Raw genomic sequence first — 25816 nt, 5'->3', positions numbered from 1 at the left:
AGCGCCCTCCAAAGTGTGAGGTGAGACCAAGGAAGGGAGGGAGCGTGGGGCCCTCTCTCAGCTCTGCTGCAGGTTTTTCTCCCTGCCTCACAGTAGCCTCTCTTAGCCCTGCATTTCAACATGACTGTCCTCACAGTCCACACTCACCTCCCCCCACCCACAGCCCTTCACAGCACAGAGCCAGGAGCAGGGAGGAGAGGATCCCCAGGCAGCTCCCTGCTGAGGCGGGGCCCATAGGCGGCTGCACACATGTGCAGCTCCTGGGACTGCAGATGCGAGTCTGCCCCGGGATGGATGGTGCCCTGGGAGCCTTGGGTGTGGGGCCTATGTGCCACCTGCTGCTCCTGCCATGGAAAAACAGCCTCAGCCCTGAGCCTGGGAATACCAGGAAGGAGGCCCTGACTACCACCATCTGCCCTGCTGCTGGGTGGAGATACTGTTTCCTTAATAAAAGCCAGAACTTTCCATCTCTCCCTGGGATAGAAGTCAGAGAAGGCGCTGCAACTCAGGCACCCGCAGGTGAGGCTGCTGGCAGAGGTTTTTCCGAGGAGCCTTTCCTGAGAAGATAAAGAAGACCCCATAAATTGCATTGAGGGCCTGAAAAAGGCCATAGGATGTGAAGGGAGTAGCAACTAAATGGCCGTTAGTGGCGGTCCCGCCTCTGGTCCTCTAGCAGGTATGCCGTGGAGCCCACATGTCTCTTCTGGCTGCTCTCTTCCTCTTGTCACATTTCCACATACCCTCTGTCCTGCGCTGCTGGCCTGCCGCTCACCCTGCATGACATCACCCTGCCTGTGGGGCACCTATTTTCTATTCCTGTCTCACCTCGGCTCCCCTGAGCCACAGGGGCTCCCAAGACTCAAGCCTGCTGCGTTGGTTTGGGTTTTGGAGCAGCCTTTCATGGTCATCACCAGCATTCACCTGGCCACTCCGAGGGTAGCAGACATTGATCCGGCCATCCCCATAGCCTGGTCACCCTGTGCTGGCCCTTGACTCAGCTTGCCATGACATGAAGAGGGGTCTCAGGGAAAAACTCCTCACTGAGGTACAGCTCATCAATTTATATTCATATGGATAATGAACCTAATTTTTATAAAACTTCTCAAGTGCCACACAATGTCCAGAGAGCTGATATGTATTACTCATTTAATCCTCACAGGCCCATGAGGTATATACTACCATTAGCCCCAATTTCTAGACTAAGGAAACTTGAGCATAAGAGAAGTTTGTTAATAGACCCAAAGACGCAGGGAAGGAACAGAGGCCAGGACTCCAACCCAGGCTATTAAACTCCTGAATGCACATACCTTCCAAGACACGGCACCACGAGGCCGCTGAAGGTACACAGGACTGACACCTGAACGTCCATAAGCACAGATGGTGACAAGAGAGATGGAGAAGTGTAGAGGAGGCAGATAACACAAAGAGAGAGTGGAAAGGACACAAAAAGGAGACACCGGAGCTAAAGCCGAAGACAGTGGACTTCGCTTCCTTCTCCAAAGCCAGGCTCTCATTGAAGGCAGTGCAGGATGGGAGTGAGAACAGGACACCACAGAGATGGAAATGTAACAGCTGAGCGGTGGGAACTCGGGGAGAAAAATGCACACAGGCTGAAGGGGAGAGAAGGAGAAATGGACACAGCACCTCCCCAAAGCTGGGCGCCAGCATCGGCCTGGAGGTGCTTGCCCTCCCACTGCGTGGCTGGCTCAGGCTGACCCAGGCTGTAGGCCCTGAAGCAATCAGCTCATCACTGCAGCCTCTTTATTGACCATATTTTTCCAAAGGCATGAGACACCAGTGGCCTCCCAACAGATCTAGCCAGGTCCTGGGGAAAAAAGGGGCAGGATGCAGAGCAGGGCAGGAAGCAGAGGAGAGAAAGACAAACACAAAAGCTTCTGCCAGCGGAGCCCAGAGCTTGCCTGGCAGCCCAGTGCCCAGTCCTGAAGGAGGGAGCATGCTGTCCAGACAGACACAGGCTGGGGGCAAGGAAAGGGAGGAAGGCCCCACTCCCAAAGCCCTCAGGATGCCTTGTCAATAGGCCAGTGTCCTTTGGAAAACACTCCAGAGAAAACAGTGAAAGTGAGATGAAGGATTTCCTTCTTCCTCCCACATGTCTCCCAAGGTTCTTTCAATGAGCTATGGTTCTGTCTCTGTAATAATACTAGATGATGGCCAAAGAAGAGAGAAGCAAGATTGAGAAGATGTGTCAAAGTCTGTTGCTGTCACTGTTGGAGCTTACCGGTTGTTGTCACAGCAGACAAAGCTGAGGAAACACAGATATTTCCTTGTTGTATTTGATCAGTGTGGGAGCTTGGACCCACAGCTTAGAAACAGAGCACGCTCATTATTAGAGAAGGGTGTTAGCAGGAAGGAAGACAGAGAGAAGCTGGGGCAGATAGTGGAGGGGGCTGTAGGGAAAAGAGGGACGAGGGGGAGATGGGAAAGAAAAGAAGGGAGAAGGAGGAGGAGGGGCTAAGGGAGGAGAAGGAGAGCAGGGGAACTGTGGCAAAGTGGACTCATCATCGACTTGTCTGTGTTCACTTCTCCCTGCCTCTCCCTGCCTCTCCCATCTCTATGCGCTCTAGGTCAAGTTCTTGCCATTGGCACTTAACTGCTCTTCCCTTCATGGATCCCAACCAGCCACCCATTCAGGTCCTTCCTACCTCTCACATGGACCTCGTCTGTGACCTCCAATAGTCTTCTTAACTTTACTTTCTCCCATTTCCAGCTAATCCTGTTCACTACTCTAAGTTTAGCTTCCCAAAATAATTTTTCATGACATTATGCCCTTACTACCCTGTTTCCCCGAAAATAAGGCATCCTCCGAAAATAAGACCTACTTACAGGAAAGATAAGACGTCCCCTGAAAATAAGACCTAGCACATCTTTGGGAGCACACCTTAAAATAAGACACTGTCTTATTTTCGGGGAAACAGGGTATATCATTTTTTCATAACTCCCTCTTTAAATCTCACCTCCCAATTTGGTGTTTAAGGGAAGAAGTGTGAGCTTTTCATAGACTTGACCTCAAAGGTTCTCAACTCAGCACTACCAACATTTGGGGACAGGTTATTCTTTATTGTGGAGAGGCTGTCCTGTGCTTATTTGAGTATTTAATGACATTCCTGCTACCCAGGAGTCCATCTCTCTCCCACCATGACAACCAGAAATTTCTCCAGACATTGCCAAACATCTCCTGTGGACAAACTTGCCTCTGGTTAAGAATCACTGACCTACACTTTGGGAGTCCGAGATTGCTTGAGCTCAGGAGTTCAAGACCAGCCTGAGCAAAAGCGAGACCCCCATCTCTAAAAAAAAAAAAAAAATAGCCAGGCATTGTGGCAGGTGCCTGTAGTCTAGCTACTTGGGAGGCTGAGACCAGGGAATCACTTGAGCCCTGGAATTTGAGGTTACTGTGAGCTATGATGTCATAGTACTCTACTGAGGGCAACATACTGAGACTGTCTATAAACAAACAAAAAAGGAACCACAGACCTAGATTCAAATCCTGACTCTGTCACTTACTGTGTTCCCTTGGGTAAGTGACATAACCTCTCTGAACCCTAGTTTCTTCAACATTAACACTGGGCTAATAATGCCTAACTTACAGAGCCATTGTGAGAATTCAGTAAAATAATCCTGTCACATAACAGATACTAACGCAATACCAAGCATATGATAAGCACTCCATAAATATCTGTCCTTTTTCTTAATTTTCATTCTTTCATCCAAAAGTCATTAGTAGTTACCATTGTATACAGAACAAACCAGAGATTCCACCAGGATTTAGGCCCATCCCGAATGCCTTAGTTAGAATATCTATTTATGTGTTATTATACCTGACAAACAATAGTGGATTAAAAAAGGTAGGGAGGTCTCTCTCAAATAACAGTCAAATAAAAGCTGATAAGGGGCCCACATGGCGGCTCTTTCTCTCATAGCTTTTTGTTCTGCCACCTTTAACACAAGACTTCCATCTTGTGGTCTAAGGTGGCTGTTCCAATTCTTGCCACCACATGTCTGCATTTCCAACCATCAAGAGACAAAGAAGGGTAAAGGGGAAGATATGCCTCTTTCTTCATAGGGGTACCACAGAGGTTTTGAGTGCATCACTCTCACTCACATTCTATTGGCCAGAATCTAATCACATGATCACACCTAACTGCAAAAGAGTCTGGGAACTATCTCTGGCCAAGTGCCCAACTCAACCTTCTATTACTGTGGATGGGAGAATAGATAATGAGCTATGTTATGTACTGACTTTTGTGTCCCTGCACCCCCCTCCCCCACCCTGTTCACATGTTGGTGGTATTTGGAGATGGTGTTTTGGGGAGGTAATTAGGTTTAGATGAGATCACAAAGGTGAAGCCCTGTTCTGAGAGGATCAGTATCTTTATAAGAAGAAACACGAGAGGGCTTTCCGGCTCACTTTCTATCCACCATGTGGCGCGTGTGTGAGTGGTTGTCCTCATTAGTATAGTGGTGCGTATCCCCACCTGTCTATCCACCATGTGAGGATACAGAGAAAAGAAGGCAGCCATCTGCAAGCCAGGAAGAGAGCCCTCACCAGAAACTGGTGCTGCTAGACCTTGATCCTCCAGTTTCTAGAATTGTGAAAGATTAAATATCTAGTGTTTAGGCTACCCAGCTTGCACATTTTGCTATGGTAGCCCAAGCAGATAGATAAAGGCTCTATCTCCACACATTCTAAGGTACTAGGAATTAGGACGTCAACCCATGAATTTGGGGGAAGATACAATTCAGCCCTTAATAATCATATTGTAGATACTTGGTAAATATGTCTTATCTATCTGATTAAAAGACTCAAAAAAAAAAAAAAGAAAAGGTAATCACACAATTAATTAACTCCTGTAGACACAATTGCTCATTAACATTTTTGACGTGGTTACTGCTCCTGCTTCCTCTTGGAATTCAACATTCTCTTTGGCCTCTATGACTGCACTCTCCCTCATTGTTCTTTTCCTTCTCCTTTCCCTTAGTGAGTTCTTCTACCTCTGACCACCCTTTAAAAAGTCATTGTTCCTCAGTTCTTTTCTCCTCACTCTAAGTTTTTTTTCTCTGGTGATCTCATGGATTCCATTGCTGTAATTGTCATTTCTATATGAATGTTCTCAAAGCCATAGCTATCACCTTTTCTGAACAACTCCATTAAAGTGCTAACAGATCTTATGTGGATAACCTACTAGTACCATCAGCCCAATATGCCTGAAACTGGAGCATTTATCAATCCCCTTCAATTTCTCCACCATGATACATTGCTCTTGCCAACACACACACACATTGTTTCTTAAGCTTCTTATCTCAGTGAACTATATCAACGTCTTCCCAGGACTAAACTCTCTCTCACTTCTACTTCTAACCCCAAATCCCTCCCTCCCTTCCTTCCTTCCTTCCTTCCTTCCTTCCTTCCTTCCTCCCTCCCTCCCCCCGTCTTCTTTCTTTCTTTCTTTCTCTCTCTCTCTCTCTCTCTCTTTCTTTCTTTCTTTTTTGACACAGTCTCACTCTATTGCCCTGGCTAGAGTGCCGTGGTGTCAGCCTAGCTCATAGCAACCTCAAATTCCTGGGCTCAAGAGAGCCTCCTGCCTCAGCATCCTGAGTGGCTGGGACCATAGGTACCTGCCACAATGCCAGGCTAATATTTTCTATTTTTAGTAGAGACAAGGGTCTCACTTTTCTCAGGCTGGTCTTAAACTCTTGAACTCAAGGGATCCTCTCACCTCAGACTCCCAGAGTGTTAGGACTACAGGCGTGAGCCACCACTCCTAATCCCAGTTTTATTTCTTAATACTTCTTTCCACCCTCTCTTCTACCACTTTACTCTGGGCTATTGTCTTCTCTCATTAGATTACAAAAACAACCTTCCTTCTGAATCCAGCTGCCTTTAATCTACTCTCTCTCCTTCAACCAAAGCAATATTTGAAAACATAAATACAATATCCCTCTCCTTATTAAAACCTTTTAAGAATTACCATTGACCTTAGACAAAAGTCACAAATTCCTCAGTCTGGAAAAAGACTCTTTCATCCTCTAATCCTTCTCTCTTCCGCTTCTCTAGCCCATCCCCCATATGCTTTACACTCTTTATTCTGTATCTTTACAGCAGTTTCCCAAAGAAGCCTAGATTCTCTTTTAGCCTCCAGCTTTTACACATTTTTCATGCTCTCTGGGCTCCTTGTCTTCTCTCCTCTAATCCTGGCTAATTCATATTCATATTTCAGATCTCAGTTTAGGCATCGTTTACTCCAAGAAGCCTGATCATCCTTTCAGAACCTCTGCACACCCTTCCCTGGCACCAGCCCCTCCCTGACTCTTCATACACATTCACGGTTCATTTTCTAACATCTGAGCTCTTCGTTGTTCATAAAACATTTAGCTGCACCCATAATTCATCTTTGCACTCCTATCTCCTCCACTATTACACAAGCTCCTTGAGAACAGAGGCTATGTCTGATTCTGTGCTAGAAATCTTGTGTTTTTCTTCTACCTTCCCCCTCTGCCTTTCTCTGCCCTTCTCTGCCCTCCCGTGAGCCCAAGAGGCTGACCCAGACTAACTACATCAATGGATTTCACCCACTGGAGAGAAGAGAGTGTGGTCTTCCTTTCACCAGCCAGATAAGTCCCTCAATCAAAGCACAGCTCCAGCCATGGGCCCTCTGCACTTGACTTGTTGCTCTGGGTTCTGGGAACTTCCTTCCCCCTTATCCCTTCAGCCTAGGGTTGCTAATATCTTCCTAATGTTACTAGCTCCAGGATACTCCACAATTTTCCTCCGCTTTGCCTTCACCTTTGAAAATAGTCTCTTTATTAAACTTTCCTCAAATTACCAATTACCCGATTTAAGTTTGCCAAAACCTGACTAATTTTCTTTCAGTCCCTTGCAGAGTCTAGCACACAAATGTTGAACGAATAGATGAATAAATGAATTGAGGAAAACAACGCAAGGCATTGGCTAGCTTGGCTCATCCAACCTCCATTTCATAAGAAGGAAAAAGATTTCTCAATGTAGAACTCGGAATTGGAGTATGACACTTTTAGGGTGGGCAAAGAAGGGGACCCTTGGAACTCTTGGCAGGAGGCGTGTCCAGCAAATTAGAAAGAGGCTGTTGGGCAGATGCCCTTTTACTGGCAGCCTCTGAGGTGTCCAGGGATGTTCATTTCCGGCCGCGATTCTGTGCCAGGTTGGGTGGGAAGGGCTCTCATACCTTCCTTTTCTTTCTCTTGGTCTCACCCCTAGAGAAGTGATCAGAAAATCGCTGGATCGTTGCCTCCTCTATCCTCCCACTCAAATCCGGCAGCCTGAAATTCAAGCTCAAGAAGTGTGGGAGGGGAGCCCAACAGTCATCAAAGAAGGAGAGACTGCATTAGCAACAGAGCCACAAGGCCACAGCGGGGTCTGGCTTCTTTTTAGTCCCAGGGCTGTTCACGCTGGGAGAGACTCCAGTGCTCCTTACACCAGAAGCACCTCCGGGGCCCCAAGGAGAGGAAGTGATTGCCCAAGATCATACAGTGAGTTGGAGGAAAAAGAACCCAGCTCTCCCGACTAACAAAACTGGCAGCTCGTTGGCACACCACACTGCCTCCCCAAAATGGGGGAGGCTTCCTATATGCCAGGCCTCTGTGGGAAGTCAGGGCTCTGGGAAGGTAACGGGTGGGCAGACCGCACAACTTTGTTACCTAGACTTGCTGTGGCTCCACATCATGTCAAAATGTAGTCAGGGTTAGGAGTGCTGACTCTGAACCCAAACAAATAAGGACTTGAATTTTGTGTGAGCCTGAATAGAAAAGTGACTTAACTTCTCTAAGCCTCAGTTTCCTTCTCTATAAAGTGAAAATAAGCAGAATGCTCACCACATAGGATTTGGGGAGGGGACTAAATATGGTGATCTCAGCAAAAAACTGAGCACATTTAAAAACTGGCAATGAAAAGTATTTTTATCAACAGCAATTGTCTTATTTAATTCTCACACCTTCCTTTTAAAAGAGGCAGGATATGAGCACAGTGACATAAGTTACTTGCTCAAATTTATGTATTTATTCTTTTTTTGTTTGTTTGTTTAGGGTCTCTCTCTTTTGCCTGGGCTAATATGCAGTAGTGTCATTATAGCTCACTGTACCCTCAGACTCCTGGGCTCTCCCAATCCTCCTGCATCAGCCTCTCGAGCAGCTGGGACTACAGGTGCACACCACCAAGGCCAGCTAATTTCTATTATATTTTTGTAGAGATGGGTTCTCACTCTTGCCCAGGCTGGTCTAGAACTCCTCCTGGCCTCAAGTGATCCTACCACCTTAATGTCTCAGAGTGCTGGGATTACAGGTGCGAACCACCATGCCCAACCTATTCATTCATATTTGTTAATCTCCCACTAAGGGGTCAGAAACTATTCTGGACTGTGGGAATATGACAGTGAATAAAGCCAACAAAAATCCCTACCCCATAAAGCTTACACTGTAGTTGGGGAAGACAGACAATAAACAAAAATGTAAGTAAATCATATGAAATGCTGGAGGTGATAAGTGCTATAGAGAAACATGAAGCAAGGCAGGGATGGAGTGAAGGAGGGGCAGCTTTCCATTTTAGACGGAGTTGTCACAGAAGGCCTGTATGTGCCGACGTTGAGCAAAGGCCTGACAAGGGCAAGGGTGGAGGCATTCGGCTCTCTGAAAGAAGAGGAGGGGAGGAAGCCCAGGTGCAATAGGGGGACAGCAGGAGGCCAGTGCTCTGAGACAGAGGAGCACAGGGAGGAGCCGTAGGAGCTGAAGCTAGAAAACACCAGCAACAAGGTGCTGGGAGCTGAGATTTCAACTCAGAACTGGTTCCCAAATCCTTACCTGGCCCCATCGCAGGGCCCTAGATGACGAGCCAGTGTGACTGTGGGTGGGGTGATTCTGTTCATGCCAGAGAGGGTTTTGTAGTGGCTCAAATTCAGGTACCAGGAAGGGAGTAAAGAATAAATAAGTGTAATGTAACCTTCAGAACCAAAAATCAGAATATGAATTTCAGTAAGTACATGAACTGATAAGAGAGCAGGACAGAACAGTTTGCAATCAGGGCATCTAAGATAAGCAGGATCTCATTATCCACCTCTAATAAGATGCACCCCATCACTGGCCTGGGGAAGGGGAAGCTGGTTCTTTAAAACCATCTACCGGCCAGCGCAGCAGCAAAGTCCAAGTGGGCAGAATGCAGGGGGCAGGTGTGGCTGGGGGGGCTCAGAGACCTAGTTCTAACTCCTATACACTCCTGGGAGCCTCTGTGGAACTTCTTCCTTCCCTCCTGTAGGAAGAGGCCCTCTATCTGCCACCCACCTCTGAGGATACTGCTAGGAAGGATCAAAGAAAAGCTCTTGAAAGGGCTGGCTCGGCACTCCAGATAATTGCTGGGAAAACACACAGTGTCTTTATGATGTAATGGGCCAGTGCAGGCAGAGCTGAGCAGAGGAAATTGCTCATTTTGAGGAGGGGCAGGAACTCTTCCAGGCCATTACAGTCCACTAAGTAAGTTGCCTGTGCCAAGGTGAAATGGTTCCCTTGTGACTTGAAAAGCAAAATATCTTTTACCATTTCACAAAGCATCTTGGTTACCAGGACTGTGTTGTTCCTCTTCTCTGTCCATGAAACCTCTGCACCAGTGAGGGGCCTCAAGACTGTACCAGAAAGGACTCTGAGTCCAGGCTTCAGCCCAGGCCATTTCCTAAAGCCGCCCATCAGCTGAGTGGCCTTCAGCAGTCACTTCATGAACTCTGACTCTCAGACTCTCATATAGAAAATGAGAAGGTAATTCGCTTAATTCACATTCAGCTCTAAACTTCGTGATTTTAAGCAGAAGAGATTGCATGGAGCCTTTGTAAGGACTGGGCTGAGAAGGCAGGTGATTGTTTCAGGTCCAGAAACCCCTTCACCTGAATATTGTTGCCCCAGGCCACATTGAGACCTAGAGAGGGATTTTCACACAGACAACAAAAAACACACCAAAGATTGTTGGCTATTTTTACCTGGAGCTCAGAGGCCCAGAGGAAAAACGTACACGCAGCGCCAGGACACACACACACTCATCCACTGAATTTTAATATCAGAAGGTCATTATCATAAGCTTCATCAACAATTTAGTGCTCCAACTGGTGCCAGCTAAGCCCTCTCGCTTAATTACATGCTTAGAGCACTACAATTTAAAATCCTGGCAACCGTGTTCTATGCAATTAAAAAAAAAAAAACTAACAAACAGCCCTTACTTGTGCCCCTAATATTTTGTTAGAGTTTGTCCCTAATGCCCATCCACTTCCCCGGTAACACTTTGCTTTTCACCAAATGCCTGTCCATCACCTTCCAGCTTCAGTCAGCCAGGTGCCATGTATACCAACAGTTTCCCACCCTGAGCTTCCAGGCAACTGTGCCTCCATTATTCCCAACTTAGGAACACAGGTTCCTGGACTGAGTGGGGGATACTGGGTGGGTTTTCCATCCTCAGTGGCTTTGCAAGGTGAAATTGAAGCATCAGCATCTAGCCAAGACTAGCCTTTATTTGTTGATCAGTGCTGGCTTCTCTGTCTCTCCAGGTTTACAAGCAGAAGTAATTGCTTATGTGATTTTCACCGTCAGCCAGGATCATAGGAAAAAGAGCACCCTGAACCCACAACACTCATTTCTACACATCCTCTAAACCCAAACATGAGCCGCAACAACATATTCTTGTAAGATCCTCTAGAAAGCAGATATGGGGTCTGACTTGACTTTTAACCCCCAAGCAATGTTAGCACTTCATGGGGGAGTAAAGGGGACACCGTGGGGTATGCTTAGGGAAGGAATCTCTGTATTAACTCCATCAGTGAGACCTGGGCGTTCCACTCCAAAAATATTGAACATTCATCTTTTTCTCTTCATCGGCAGTGACAACACCCCAACCCAGGCCACCATCATCTCTTGGGTACCTGGTAGACAACTGCCACAGCTTCCTATGACTCTCTCTATTTACCAAGCTAACCCATTTTCTACACCATACTCCCAATAATCTTTTCAAAATTCACAATAGACGTCACCCCCATTGAGAAATGTCTATTGCTTTGTACTTAGAATAAAACCTAAACTCCTTACCATGGCGTCCAAGACCCTCCATACAGTCCTCTCTTGATGGTTTCCCTATCAGGTTTCAGCTTAAGTCAGTGGCTGTCAGTCAGGAGCAATTTTGCACCACAAGGGACACTTGGAAATGTCGAGAGACATTTTTGTTGCCTCAAACAGGAGTAGGGAGTGCTACTGGTCTCCAGTGGGCAGAGGGCAGAGATGCTGGGAAACATTCCACAGCCCACAAGGCAGCACCAGACAACAAAGAACTGCCCGACCCAAAATGTCAGGAGTGTCAAGGTTGAGAAAGCCTGCCTTAAATTCACTTCCCAGAGCAACTTTTTCTGCCTATCTTTATCTCAAGGTGATTCTCATCACCCATGCCCTTCCTCTCTTGAACCACGATTTACAGTGATGTTTTTGTTGCTGCTTACATACTCGTAAGGTCCACTTACCAGGCTGGAGACAAAGTACACCTTGTTTAGCTTCATTGCCTCAGAACTTACCACTCAGCAGATGCTCAATAAATACTTGTGGAACGAAGGGGAAGCAGGAAGGGGGAAGAGAAGAGCAGGCAGTCAGGGTTAAGCAGCACCTCCGGCCACTCTCTGAGCTTCTGTCAGTAGCGTGCTCACCTTCCTCTTTATGTGGAAAATCTGCCATTCGGTTTGGCCTAATACGCTGATGATGTTTCACTAGAGAATGAGCCAAGTAGACTGTAAAACACTTTAAAAATCTATTGAGAGGAGGTGGCATGAAAGCGTCTAGTTTTCTTCAGTATTGACTCTGCTTTTCCCAAACTAGTTCACATGAGGGTGGGGACCATGTCTATTTCTGTCTCCACTGAAGCCCCAGCACCTTACCTAGCACCTAGCACAGAGACAGTACCATCCCCGGAAGTACTTGTGAATGAGTGAGTAGCTTAGAGCACAACACGCACAAACTCTGGCCTTGGAGGGGAAGGTTGATACCACCTTGCATCTACTTCTCCAGCAGCTCATAAACCCCCTTACTGAGCCAGTCCCCAGGTTAGACTCTTATTCTTTCTATTGGTAGTCTCCCAAAGAGCACTGGCAATAAAAATTTCATCCCTGGAAGAGAGTTTCATCCTTTGTCAATTATTTCAGACTGCACTTGAAGGAAAAATAAATTTGGCTTCACGTTTTCCCAGCCCTTGTTTACAGTTCCTTACACAAAGCACAGACGTTTATACTATTTTATCACCCAGAGGTCCAGACAATCCTCCCAAAGGTAACCTCATCCCCATGCCAACTGCTTGTGCCCCAACTACATTGTCTTGGTCAGGGCTCCCAAGGACCTATGGGAATACGCTGCAGGCAGTGAGGTTTCTATAATACACTCCTCACTGGAATGATGCTGCTTAAATTTCACGTTTAAGCCCCAGAGATTAATGTTATCTTATTAGCAACACAGAATGGAAAAGACTGAGCTCTTTCAGTTTAATCTGCTTAGTTTCCAAGGTTGCAGGGAGCTTCTCCAAGGAATGAAGTTAGAGAAGTTAAAAAAAAAAAAAAAAAAAGAAAGAAACAAAGAAACAAAGAAAGCCCAACGTATTATTTGGCATAAATCTTCCTATCTTAAATTGTGAGAATCTACTGATTAAATCTCAAGTTTGTGACTTTTTTCCTATAGAATCTACAAATATCATTGCTGTTAGGAACTTCCACACTATAACTCACTTCTACAAATCCCACTTTAATATTCTCCCCCTTCACACACGCACACAAACACAGGCAATATGCTCTCTATTCTCATCATCGCCATCTGGTGGTGTTTCAAAAGTTCTCCTTTAAAAACATTGAAAATTCCCAAAGAGCACATGTGTCTGTGTTTTATCAATTGTATTTAACTATTTTACTTGAAAATAAAACCAAGACATTTTTTAAATATTCATTAAATAAAATAATTATAATCCTTTTTAAAAACCCATTAAGTGTTTAACATAAATAACATGTTTTAATGAAAAAATAACCACATTTTCCAAAGCAAATTTTGTGAAGAGTGACATTATTTCACATTTTCACATATCTCTTTAACGTCAGGCTTAATAGAATACACTAAATTTTCATATCTGCTTCTATATTCAATCTGTTTCAATATTTTGTTTTGATTGAAACATACAAAGAAAATCTGGCCTTACACAAGGTAAGAATTTGGCAAATGGAGGCACATGTTAATAGCCTTTTCAGATAATTGTCTTTAATAACATACCCAAACTCAACATGTTACAGTTTCTTAAAAGTTAGCTAGAATGTGGAATCTGAAACCATATCCATGAACTTTTTGTAGCAGGTATATTAAAATCCACTGGTCTATCTTAGACTTTGAGTGGATTTTTGAATGCATGATTTTGAAATTTCATTCATTGTCATTTGGAAAATATTGGTTCCTTGAGTTATTCAGATCTTTAATTTTGACACATTTCATTATATGCCATCCAAAAAAAATCACATTCAAAAATATTGTTTCTAATCGCTTAAAAAAATCTTTAAGTATCAAGAAACTAACTCAGGGTAGACATATTGAAAGCTTGAGTTTTATCATTAGTTGACAAAAAAAAGTTGTTTTCCTTGAAGTGACAGACCTACTTCATTCATTTGCAAGTAACTATCTACCAAATACTCAAGTCTAAGTAACCATAGTTTGCTTGACAATCATTCATTCAAGTAAAACCTGGTGTTCCATGGGGGAAGAGAAAAGGCAGCTAGTTGAGCTCACAAGTCATTCATATGGGTGCTTTTCCTTCAGGAGACTTTGTATTTCAAGATGCAGAAGACATACTTATGTGAACTTCACAGTTCAAATCTGAGAATGTTAAAAAGATGTACTCCAGGGTCAAGCCTTAATTAACTTAGTAATATTACCAAGTAATTGCTGCTTTATCAAGGACATTCTTAAGTGAAGCTGGCATTTCTATTATTTCACGTGCCCATGATAGGACCAAAGAATGGAAGGACCCACCCAGATAGAACCTTCCCGCCCAGGAAGGAATGAGTACATAAGTCCCCGTCCCTCTCAACTCTTACATTCCCATCTGGCCTTTACCCACGTGCTGACTTCTTTTTTGAACTCAGCCTACTCACACCCAAGTGAAAAAGGCCACGTTGCCCACCTGGACTCCACTTCCTTTCGTTCATGTCTCAGAATAGCCTCTCATTTTCCAGCCGAACCTCTCATTTTGGTGCCAAAAACCCAGGACAGGGAAAAGCCCCCTTGGGGGCTGAGATACATCCTGTAGGACCCACACCCAACTAGGTGGACTCTTGTTCTTATGAGACAAAGGGAAAGAGGGGGACCTCTCTGGACCACCTGGAATTCATCCATTTATTAGTGAGGAGAGCAGTGGTCTATAGTCCCTTTCTGAGCCTTTCAAATTCTCTTCCCTTTCTCCACTCCAACTCCTCCCTTCCTCTTCCTCCATTTCTGGGTCTTTCAAGCATTGGTATATAGCCCTTCTCTGAGCCTTTCAACTTTTCTTCCCTTTCTCCACTCTGGGCCAAAAACTCTAATAATCCATGTCTCCTAAATCTAGCAGCAGTCACAGACTAATCCTGGTAAGTCAGACTCACCTGTCAAGTACCTTATGCGTGGCATAGGGATGCCCTGCTGTGGGCCTGGACCACTCTTTTTGGACTGGTTAAAGGTATCTCAGGGATGCCTGGGAACCTCCCTGGCCCCAGCCTCAGCCACTTCCTTCCTCCTCCCTCTTGTAAGTTCTTTCTTCAACTTCACTTTAACCTTATTTATTTTCTACCTCCAGTTTCTGATATGGGGACTACTGAGTCACAGATTCCCCCTTCTTCACCTTTAAGCTGCCTCTTAACTCACCTCAAGCCCCTACAGCTCTATCCTGACCTTAAACCTAAATGCCTGATCTTTTTCTGCAATACCTCTTGGCCTATGTACAAACTAGACAGTGGCTCACAGTAGCCTGAAAATGGCACCTTTGACCTTTCGATCCTCACTGACCTCGACAATCACTATCAGAAACTGGGCAAAAGGTCAGAAGTCCTTTACATCCAGGCCATCCTCCTCCTCTGAAACATTCCTTCTTGTGTTCATTTTGTGAACCCTTTCAAATTTTCTTTGCACAAGCCTTCCCAGAACCCCCTGATTCTCTATTGTCCTCCTTTGACCCAGCAGACAACCCTCCCCTTCTTCAGCCTCCTCCCTACCTGCAGAATTCCACCCCATGCCCCATTTTCCACCACTCCCTACCCACCTTCCTCTGCATGTGGGTGAAAAAGAAAAGATGGCAGACTTGGGTGGGAAAGGCAATATGGTAGACCTGGGTGGGAAAGGAAAGATGGCAGACCCAACTTCCCCACATCTACTAGATCTGGCCGCACCTTTAGACCTTCCACTCCTGGACTGCCACAACCTCTATACTCCCTCTGAGAGGTTGCAGGAATGGAAGGCATCGTCAGAGTTCATGTCCCCTTTTCTCTCTCAGACCTATCCCACATAAGTCGGAAACTAGGTTCGTTCTTCACAGATCCCATGAAATACTCTCAAGAATTTATATATCAATATATATTAAAAGAATATATATATATCTAACTCGATCATATGATCTGACCTGGCATGTCATCCTCACCTCCACTCTAACTTCAGGCAAGAGGGAACAGGTCTGCACTCAGGCCCAGGTTCATGCCAAAGATCTATGGAGAAGAGACAAAATTCTACTAGAGGACACTAGGGCCATCCCTCAGGAATACCCCAATTGGAATCAGCAAACTGATGCCCCTGGAGTCTGCCTCCATAACCACATGGTCCAGTGTCTCTTAGTGGGACTAAAGAAAGTGGCCCATAAGGCCATCAATTATGATAAACTAAAAGAAATAACCCAGAAACGGAATGAAAATTCTGCCTAGTTTTTAGCCTGTCTTAATGAAGCCCTCCACCACTATACTGCCCTATCACTGGAGAGCAACAAGGGCAGGCTCATTATCAACATGCATTTTATCTCCTGGTCTGTACCTAATATCTGGAAAACACTCCAAAAATCCCCCAGGGCTCTCATACCTCCCAAGAAGATCTCATCAAACTGGTCTTCAAGGTCTTCAATAACTGAGTAAGTGGCAGCGCCTCTCAGAGCTTTGGTTATTGGCTTTAGCCATTAAACAAACCCTGGCTACTTTTTGAAACCCCTCTGGATGGTCCAGAAGAAGAAAACCTCCCCTGGAACCATGCTTCAAGTGCAATAAAGCTGGCCACTGGGCCAGGGAGTGTCCAAGTCCAAACCCTCCTGCCAAGCTATGTCCAGCCTACTGAGGTCCTCACTGGAAGTCTGACTGCCCAAGTCCTGAGGATTCAGGTCATAGTCACTCCCAGAACCTGGCTGAATTCCCTGCCCTCTTGGCCGCTGAAGACTGACGGTTCCTGGAGAGTCAGCAGGCTCCTTGGATGATCACCAGCACTGAACTTCAGGTAACTTTGCTAGTGGAAAGTAAACCGATCTCTTTTCTTATTGATACTGGGGCCACCCTGCCCTCCTACAAGGGTCCTTTACAACAGAGATCTCGGTGGTCCTTCCTGCATTATCAACCTCTAATACTCTGTCCTATGGCAATTTGCTATGCCCTCATGCTACTCCACCCTTGTGGTGCTCGTTTTCTGCATACTCTTTTCACATTCATTCCTTATCATTCCTTCATGCAGCATTCCCCTACTAGGCAGAGATATCCTCTCTCTTGATGCAAGGGCTCCGACTGGCTCCCACCTCTCACTACCCATCCTACTCCTCTCAAACCCCTCACTTACCATCCCTCCATCCTCTCAATTCAACCTCCCCATAGACCCCATTGTGTGTGGGATACCTCTCTTCCTTCTATAGCAGCGGTTCTCAACCTGTGGGTCATGACCCACAGGAACTATATTAAAGGGCTGTGGCATTAGGAAGGTTGAGAACCACTGTTCTACAGCCTCCCATCATTCACCCATTCTCCTTTCTTTTTTTTTTTTGTAGAGACAGAGTCTCACTGTACCGCCCTTGGGTAGAGTGCCATGGCATCACACGGCTCACAGCAACCTCTAACTCTTGGACTTACACAAGTCTCTTGCCTCAGCCTCCCGAGCAGCTGGGACTACAGGCGCCCGCCACAACGCCCGGCTATTTTTTTTGTTGTTGCAGTTTGGCCAGGGCTGGGTTTGAACCCACCACCCTCGGCATATGGGGCCCGCGCCCTACTCACTGAGCCACAGGCGCCGCCCACATTCACCCATTCTCATTGCCCTCTGACCCCAACATTCATATCCTTCCTTTAAACAATACCCAATCCCCATGGCAGCCCTCAAGGGCATTAAACCACTCATCCTCAAACTCCTGTCAGCTGGTATTCTCAAACCTACTAACTTGCCCTACAACATTCCCATCCTTCCTATTAAAAAAAAAAATGGTTCTTATTGGTCAGTGCAAGAGTTATAGGCCATCAATGAAATTGTTCAGCCTATCCACTGAGTAGTCCCTAATCCCTAAACCCTTCTATCTACCATTCCTTCCAATACCTCCCACTACACAGTTTTAGATCTCAAAGATGCCTTTTGTACCATTCCCATCCATGACCTCTCCTCTGGACGGTCCAGAAAAAGACAACCTCCTCTGCTATCCGTTTTACCTCTGAGTCAGTACACCAAGATGTGCAGTAAGGGTCCTAACACAGAAGCTTCCCAATAATCACCTTCCAATAGCATTCCTTTCAAAACAGAATTCACAGCCCTGGCCCCCTTGCCTTGGAGCAGTGACAGCCACATCCCTCCTTTTCCTGGAGAGCCAGAAATATGCCCACCATGCCTGCACATATCTACTTAACCCTAATAACATTCCATCCCTTTTAAAACACCAACATTTATCATCTTTACTTTCTGCACCTCATTTACTCCAGCTGACCCTCTTTATAAAAAGCCCAAACCTTCACTTTCTCCCTGGCCTAGCGTATAACCCCTCATCTCCATTAGCTGCCCTCTACTCACATGACCCTCACAGTTCCCAGAACTCATTCCATGATTGCTGGCCTTTAATTGCAGTAATATTACACTCTTTTCCCAACATCTCCCTCTTTCCCTTACCTAACCCAAAAGACACCTGTTTTACCTGCAGTTCTTCTAAGCCCACTGCTCACTCCATTGCCAAGGGAGGCTATGCTACTGTCTCTTCTTCCTGCATTCTTCCTTCTATTACTCTGCCCCCAGGCACTGTCTCACCACAGGCAGAACTCTTAGCCCTCACTAAAGCCTTACAACTCACAGAGGGCCACTCCATTAACATAGACACAGATTCTAAGTATACTTTCCAAATAACCATCACCACGCAGCCTTTTGGCAAGAAAGAGGATTCATTACCCTCCAAGGCTCCTCTACTATCAACGCCACACTCACTAAAAACTTCCTAAATGCAGCCACTCTCCCAAAGGAAGTAGCCATCATCCACTGTAAAGACCACCAAAATAAAATTGGACCACCAGATCCAATTTCCAAAGGCAACCAAAAAGCTGATATGGAAGCCAACAAGCAGCTCAGTGCCCTTACATGCTCCACCTCCAAGAAGGCCAGTACTTGTTCTTTGAGAAATTCTCTTTGGTATATACATCCAAAGAACAGGACAATTATCAGCATCTTCCCATATGGGAGGATGGTTCCTTCAACAGGGAAAATTTATTCTTTCTTCCTCCCAGGCACAAAATATCCTCTCTTCCCTCCACAATAGCCTTCACATTGGCTTCAAGCCTCTTTACCCTTCTTTCTCCACTCCTTTCCCACCCACAACTATCTTCTTTTAAAGCCGATAAGCCAGTCTTGCACAATCTGCACCTGGGTCTCACCCCAGGGGCCATAAAAACTCTCCCTTTTCCTACACATCAGGCCCAGGGCCAACCCTCCCCCCACCCCACGCCCTGCCACCGCCCCGCTTCCCACCCCCCTCCACAGGACTGGCAGGTTGACTTCACCCACATGCCTTTTGTAGGAAAATATAAACTTCTTCTAGTTTGGGTCAATACCTTCTCTGGGTGGGTTGAAGCCTTCCCCATAACAGGCGAGAAAACCCATGAAGTTGTCTCCACTGTCTTCCACCAGATTATTCCTAGATTCAGCCTCCCCAACTCCATTCAGAATGACAATAGCCCAGCTTTCATTAGCCATATCACCTCCCAAGCCTCACAAGCCCCAGGATTCAGTGGCACTTACATGTGCCTTACAGGCCCCAATATCAGGGAAAGTAGAACAAATGAACAACATCCTTAAATAACATCTCACAAAATTTGTGCTCCAATACAAACAAGATCGGATTAAACTCCTCCCCAGCGCTTTACTCCACATTTGTTCTACCCCTCACAAACCCCTCCTTTATAGCCCTTTTGACAAAATGTACAGCAGAACTATTATTCTGGGCCCTGGACCCCCTCTTCCCCAGACTCTATCATCAGAAACTATTTTCCCACCCTCCAGAAAACCAGGGGCGAACTTAGAAAAACTAAACCAGCTCCTTCTCTAACCCTCAGCAGAAAAAGTCAGAGACCAATTGGCAAGCGACAAGTTTTCCTCAAATCTCCCTTTCCCTGCAGGACGCTGTCCACTCACTGGACAGGCCCTCATACTGTTCTCTACAGCAACCCCAGGGCCATTTGCCTCTTAGACTCCCTAGTCTGGATCCACCAATCCCTAATAAAGCTGTGTCCCACAGAAAAACTTCCAACACTGGAAGACCCCCACTGGAAATCACAAGTACTATCCCCACCACTTTAAAACTCACCAGGATCCCAGAAGAGTCCATTTCCCCGTAAACAAGTAACATTCCTCCCCGATTCTTCCCTCTTCTCCGTAACTTTTCTTGAGATGCCTGGCTACTCTCACAAGTTCAAAGCTGGCATGACCTCTCTGAAGCCTTTAAAGATCTGTGCCTATAAGGCACCTTCCAAGACTTCCCCCCCGAGGAAATCTAATTTTTCCTCTTTCTCCTCCTTTCCCTTCTGGCTATCTCTCCTGCCAGTCCTGGCCCTTCTCCTCTCCCCATCAACCCCAGCTGAATGCACAGGTTGTCTTACTACCCAATCCTCATATATCCATGAATAACTTACCAACCCCCATTCCCAGGTCAACTACACCCGATTCTTACCTCAGACCCCCTCTTTAGCTAGCCACACTTACATGCCAGCACAATGTTATGATGCTACCAAAGTCTCTGAATGTTCTTATGGAAAGAGGTACTGGACCGGCAAAATAACAGGGGCTGGATGCCCCAGAGGGAGAGTAGGAACTACTGCCTGCTGGATGTAGCTCACGCATGCAGGATTATCAAGTGGAGGAGGAGTTCAGGACACAGCAAGAAATGTATCCAGGAATGGATTAACAAGCTGTGGTATATGTACACCATGGAATACTATTCAGCTATTAAAAAGAATGGAGACTTTACATCCTTCGTATTAACCTGGATGGAAGTGGAAGACATTATTCTTTTTTTTTTTATTTTTTTTATATTTTTTTTTTATTTTTATTAAATCATAACTGTATACAATGATATGATTATGGGGCATCATACACTCACTTCATAAACCATTTGACACATTTTTATCACAGTGGTTAACATAGCCTTTCCGGCGTTCTCTCAGTTACTGTGCCAAAACATTTACATTCCACATTTACCAAGTTTCGCAAATACCCCTGTAATATGCACCACAGGTGTGATCCCACCGATTCCCCTCTCTCTACCCACCCCCCCCTTTCCCACTTCTCCCTATTGTTAAGTTGTAGCTGGGTTATAGCTTTCATGTGAGAGTCCCAAATTAGTTTCATAGTAGGGCTGAGTACATTGGGTATTTTTTCTTCCATTCTTGGGATACTTTACTAAGAAGAATATGTTCCAGCTCCATCCATGTAAACATGAAAGAGGTAAAGTCTCCATCTTTCTTTAAGGCTGCATAGTATTCCATGGTATACATATACCACAATTTATTAATCCATTCGTGGATCGATGGGCACTTGGGCTTTTTCCATGACTTAGCTATTATGAATTGGGCTGCAATAAACATTCTGGTACAAATATCTTTGTTATGTTGTGATTTTTGGTCTTCTGGGTATATGCCCAGTAGAGGAATTACAGGATTGAATGGCAGATCTATTTTTAGATCTCTGAGTGTTCTCCATATATCTTTCCAAAAGGAATGTATTAATTTGCATTCCCACCAGCAGTGCAGAAGTGTTCCCTTTTCTCCGCATCCACGCCAGCATCTCTGGTCTTGAGATTTTGTGATATAGGCTAGTCTCATTGGAGTTAGATGATATCTCAAAGTAGTTTTGATTTGCATTTCTCTGATGATTAAAGATGATGAGCATTTTTTCATATGTCTGAAGGCCGTGCGCCTGTCTTCTTCAGAGAAGTTTCTCTTCAAATCCCTTGCCCAGCCTGCGATGGGATCCCTTGTTTTTTTCTTGCTGATGCGTTTGAGTTCTCTGTGGATTCTGGTTATTAAACCTTTGTCAGAGATATACCCTGCAAATATCTTCTCCCATTCTGAGGGCTGTCTGCTTGCTCTGCTTACTGTGTTCTTAGCTGTGCAGAAGCTTTTTAGTTTGATCAAGTCCCAGTAGTATATTTTTGAAGCTGCTTCAATTGCCCGGGGGGTTCTCCTCATGAAATACTCACCCAGACCAATTTCTTCAAGGGTTTTCCCTGCATTCTCCTCTAGTATTTTTATAGTTTCATGTCTTAAGTTTAAATCTTTAATCCAATGAGAGTCTATCTTCGTTAATGGTGAAAGTTGTGGGTCCAATTTCAGTCTTCTGCAGGTTGCCAGCCAGTTCACCCAGCACCATTTGTTAAATAGGGAATCTTTTCCCCACTGAATGTTTTTAATTGGCTTGTCAAAAATCAAATAGCGGTAAGTAGCTGGATTCATCTCTTGGTTCTCTATTCTGTTCCAGATAGCTACTTCTCTGTTTTTGTGCCAATACCATGCTGTTTTGATCACTATCGATTTGTAGTAAAGTCTGAGGTCTGGTAGTGTGATTCCTCCTGTTTTGTTTTTATTTCTGAGTAATGTCTTGGCTATTCGAGGTTTTTTCTGATTCCATATAAAACGAAGTAATGTTTTTTCAAGATCTTTAAAATATGACAGTGGAGCTTTAATAGGGAGTGCGTTGAAATTATATATTGCTTTGGGTAGTATGGACATTTTGATAATGTTGATTCTTCCTAGCCATGAGCATGGTATGTTTTTCCATTTGTTAACATTTTCAGCTATTTCTTTTCTTAGAGTTTCATAGTTCTCTTTATAGAGATCTTTCACGTCTTTTGTTAGGTAAATTCCCAAATATTTCATCTTCTTTGGCGCTACTGTGAATGGGATAGAGTCCTTAACTGCTTTTTCAATTTGACTGTTGTTGGTGTATATAAAGGCTACCGATTTATGAATGTTGATTTTGTAACCTGAGACACTTGAAGACATTATTCTTAGTAAAGCATCACAAGAATGGAGAAGCATGAATCCTATGTACTCAATTTTGATATGAGGACAATTAATGACAATTAAGGTTATGAGGGGGAGGAAAAGCAGAAAGAGGGACGGAGGGAGGGGGTGGGGCCTTGGTGTGTGTCACACTTTATGGGGGCAAGACATGATTGCAAGAGGGACTTTGCGGGGGGAGCGGAACGCTGAGAGCAAGGGCTAAGGCGGAGAGACTGAAAAAAATGCAGACCACCGCGGCACTGCTCATTTCGCCGACTCTGATCCGCTGCTGTACCAGGGGTCTAATCAGACCTATGTCTGCCTCCTTCCTGAATAGGTCAGAGTATTCATCTAAACAGCCTTCCTACAACAGCTCCCCACTCCAGGTGGCCCGAAGGGAGTTCCAGACCAGTGTTGTCTCCTGGGACATTGACACAGCAGCCAAGTTTATTGGTGCTGGGGCAGCCACAGTTGGTGTGGCTGGTTCAGGGGCTGGCATTGGAACAGTGTTTGGCAGCTTGATCATTGGCTATGCCAGGAACCCGTCTCTCAAGCAGCAGTTCTTCTCCTACGCCATTCCGGGCTTTGCCCTGTCTAAGGCCATGGGGCTCTTCTGTTTGATGGCTTCCTTCCTCATCCTATTCGCCATGTGAGGCTCCATGAGGGTCACCTACCTGTCCCTGCTGCTGGGACTCCATGCCATTCCTGGTGCTGGGGTGTGCTAAGCTTTACCATTAAGCACAACTTTCTCTTAAAAAAAAAAAAAAGCAAGAGGGACTTTGCCTAACAATTGCAATCAGTGTGATCCTGATGCAATAATCCTGGCTTATTGTACCCTCAATGAATCCCCAACAATAAAAATAAATAAATAAATAAACAAATAAAAGAAATGTAACAAATCATAAAAAAACTCTCCTCCAGTATAACCCCTCCACCCTACAAAGGGTTAGACCTCACTGTCCTGCAGAACCTACAACAACACTTCCGTATTCCCTGGATTCGTTTTTTTTTTTTTTTGAGACAGTCTCATTTTGTGAAAATGCTGTGGCATCACCACTCACAGCAACCTCAAACTCTTGGGCTTAAGCGATTCTCTTGTCTCAGCCTCCCAAGTAGCTGGGACTACAGGAGCCCACCACAATGCCCGGCTATTTTTTGGTTGTAGTTGTCACTGTTGTTTGGCAGGCCTGGGCTGGGTTCGAACCCACCAGCTCCTGTGTATGTGGCTGGTGCCCTAGCCTCTACTAACGTCAAGCCTATTCCCCAGATTTTAAACACCTCCTTCTCAGCTGCCCTGAACTCTTCCTCTCTCCTCTCCCCATCCGGATGCTGGATGTGCCTTTCTTTATACCAACATCTTTCAATCCCATACTCTTACCCCTTATCCCAGTGACGGGAGAACAGGAAGAGTGCTGTCCATGTCCCAAGATGTTTTACCTGCTATGCTCAGCCCATGGTGCAAATATCAACTTAGTGGAAAAGGTAAACAAATTTCATGTTATCGTGAAAATAATGCTGGCCTCACACATCCCCAGGGATCAATCAGCCAAACTTTGAAAACTTACCCTCCTGGGACAAATCTCCAGTGATGGGTTACGGGAAGAAGGAGAGAGGAGCTATGATGGCCCTCAAGGCCATGTCCAAGAATGTCACCCCTTCCTGCAGGCACTGGGTGTGTGGTGAACAGACCTGTGTTCCATGAGCACATTTCCTAGGGCTGAGCTTCTGTCCCACCCTCTCCCTTTTCATCACAAGGAAGTGCCCAGTACCTCCTACTGAGACCACATACAACACCCCTTCTGACAGGATGGCAGCAGGGTGTGATCAGTGTGGGGGTAGAACAGCAGACCCCCACCCTCACCAGCACCCCACCCCTTATGCCAAAATATATTGCCAACCTGAGCTAGTTGGACTAGATTGGGTGGGGACAGGAGAGCTCAGGGGATTAGGCCATCAGCCCCGGCCTTTAATGCAGCACATTCCATAGTCAAGTAAACAGGGTGTGGTGTGCCTAGGCCAGCCCAGCTCCTTCCACGGAGGAGTGTGTGCTTGTGTTGCAGGTGCCTTCAGTCTGCCCATCCAGCGTCCGTCCGATGTTCCTAACCAGCTGTGCCCTCTAGAAGACCTCCACGGCACCTCCTAAGAACTTTCTCTGTTCATGCACACCCACTAGGTTCTGCATGCAGTTTGCAGGGTACTCACCATTCTAGTCCCATCTCTCCATTAGAGGAAATGGATGAAGAAGGGGTAAGAAGCATTTATTGAGTACCTTCCCATTGGGACTGGGAAGCTGGCCCTTGCCCCAGTGCTACCCTCCGAGAGCAGGACTTCTGGAGATATCTTGCCAAATTGCTCAGGGCAGGGGATGGCCTTATGGCAAGTGGCCTGGACCCCTGGAACATGTACAGGGAAAATATCCCTCAAACTACTTTATTTGCCACTGTTTCGCTGAATATAAAAGTAACCTATCTTCATTGTAAAAAGAGTTTTAAAAATGTGGCTGGGCATGGTGGCTCACCCCTATAATCCTAGCCCCCTGGAAGGCCGAGGTGGGTGGATTGCTTGAGCTCACAAATTCAAGACCAGCCTGAGAAAAAGTGAGACCCTGTCTCTTAAAAAAATATAGCTAGGCATTGTGGCTATAGTCCCAGCTCAGGAGGCTGAGGCAAGAGGATCTGTTGAGCCCAAGAGTTTGAGGTTGCTGTGAGCTATGATGGCAACACTCTACCCAGGTCAACAAAGTGAGACTCTTACTCAAAAAAAAAAAAAAAATGACAAAAGAAAAATTTTAAATCATGATATATCTTCACAAATTGAATTTCTTCTAGTTTTCCCCTCATGCCTATCAAATGTTTTTTTTAAATATGGAAATATATTTTCTGTATGTAGTTAGGCTCAAATTGTTTTTGAAGTTTTTTGTATTCTGCCTTTTAACTTATTGTGAACATCTTCCTATTTCCTTAATTCTTCTTTTTTATTTTATTTTATTATTTTATTTATTTATTTATTTGCAGTTTTTGTCCAGGGCCGGGTTTGAACCTGCCACCTCTGGTATATGGGGACATGCCCTACTCCTTTGACCCATAGGCGCAGCCCACCTTAATTATTCTTGAATCATCTACATAGTTTTAATGGCCACATAATGTCTCAAATAGTTGAAAATAAAACCAAAGACAGGAACCTAGGCAGAGGTATCGCAAGGGTTCACTTTTTTTTAAAAGGAGACGGAAGTGTTTGCCCAATAGGAAAAGGAACAATTCCTCATCTCACACCTT

The 25816-nt window shown here is 45.3% G+C and overlaps 1 protein-coding gene across 1 annotated transcript; it reads left to right on the top strand.

Annotated features, from left to right (window-relative positions):
- The first annotated feature begins 22739 nt into the window (after window positions 1–22739).
- LOC128593361 (ATP synthase F(0) complex subunit C1, mitochondrial-like) lies at window positions 22740–23308 on the top strand. Its single transcript, XM_053601296.1, has one exon. It carries the CDS (start codon window positions 22784–22786, stop codon window positions 23192–23194), a length of 411 nt encoding a protein of 136 aa, XP_053457271.1. The 5' UTR covers window positions 22740–22783; the 3' UTR covers window positions 23195–23308.
- The last annotated feature ends 2508 nt before the right edge of the window (window positions 23309–25816 follow it).

The sequence above is a fragment of the Nycticebus coucang genome, chromosome 9 (genome assembly GCF_027406575.1).
Source record: "Nycticebus coucang isolate mNycCou1 chromosome 9, mNycCou1.pri, whole genome shotgun sequence".
NCBI lineage: Eukaryota > Metazoa > Chordata > Mammalia > Primates > Lorisidae > Nycticebus > Nycticebus coucang.
The sequence above is the reverse complement of the archived record's forward strand: the minus strand, read 5'-3'. Positions and strand labels throughout refer to the sequence as shown.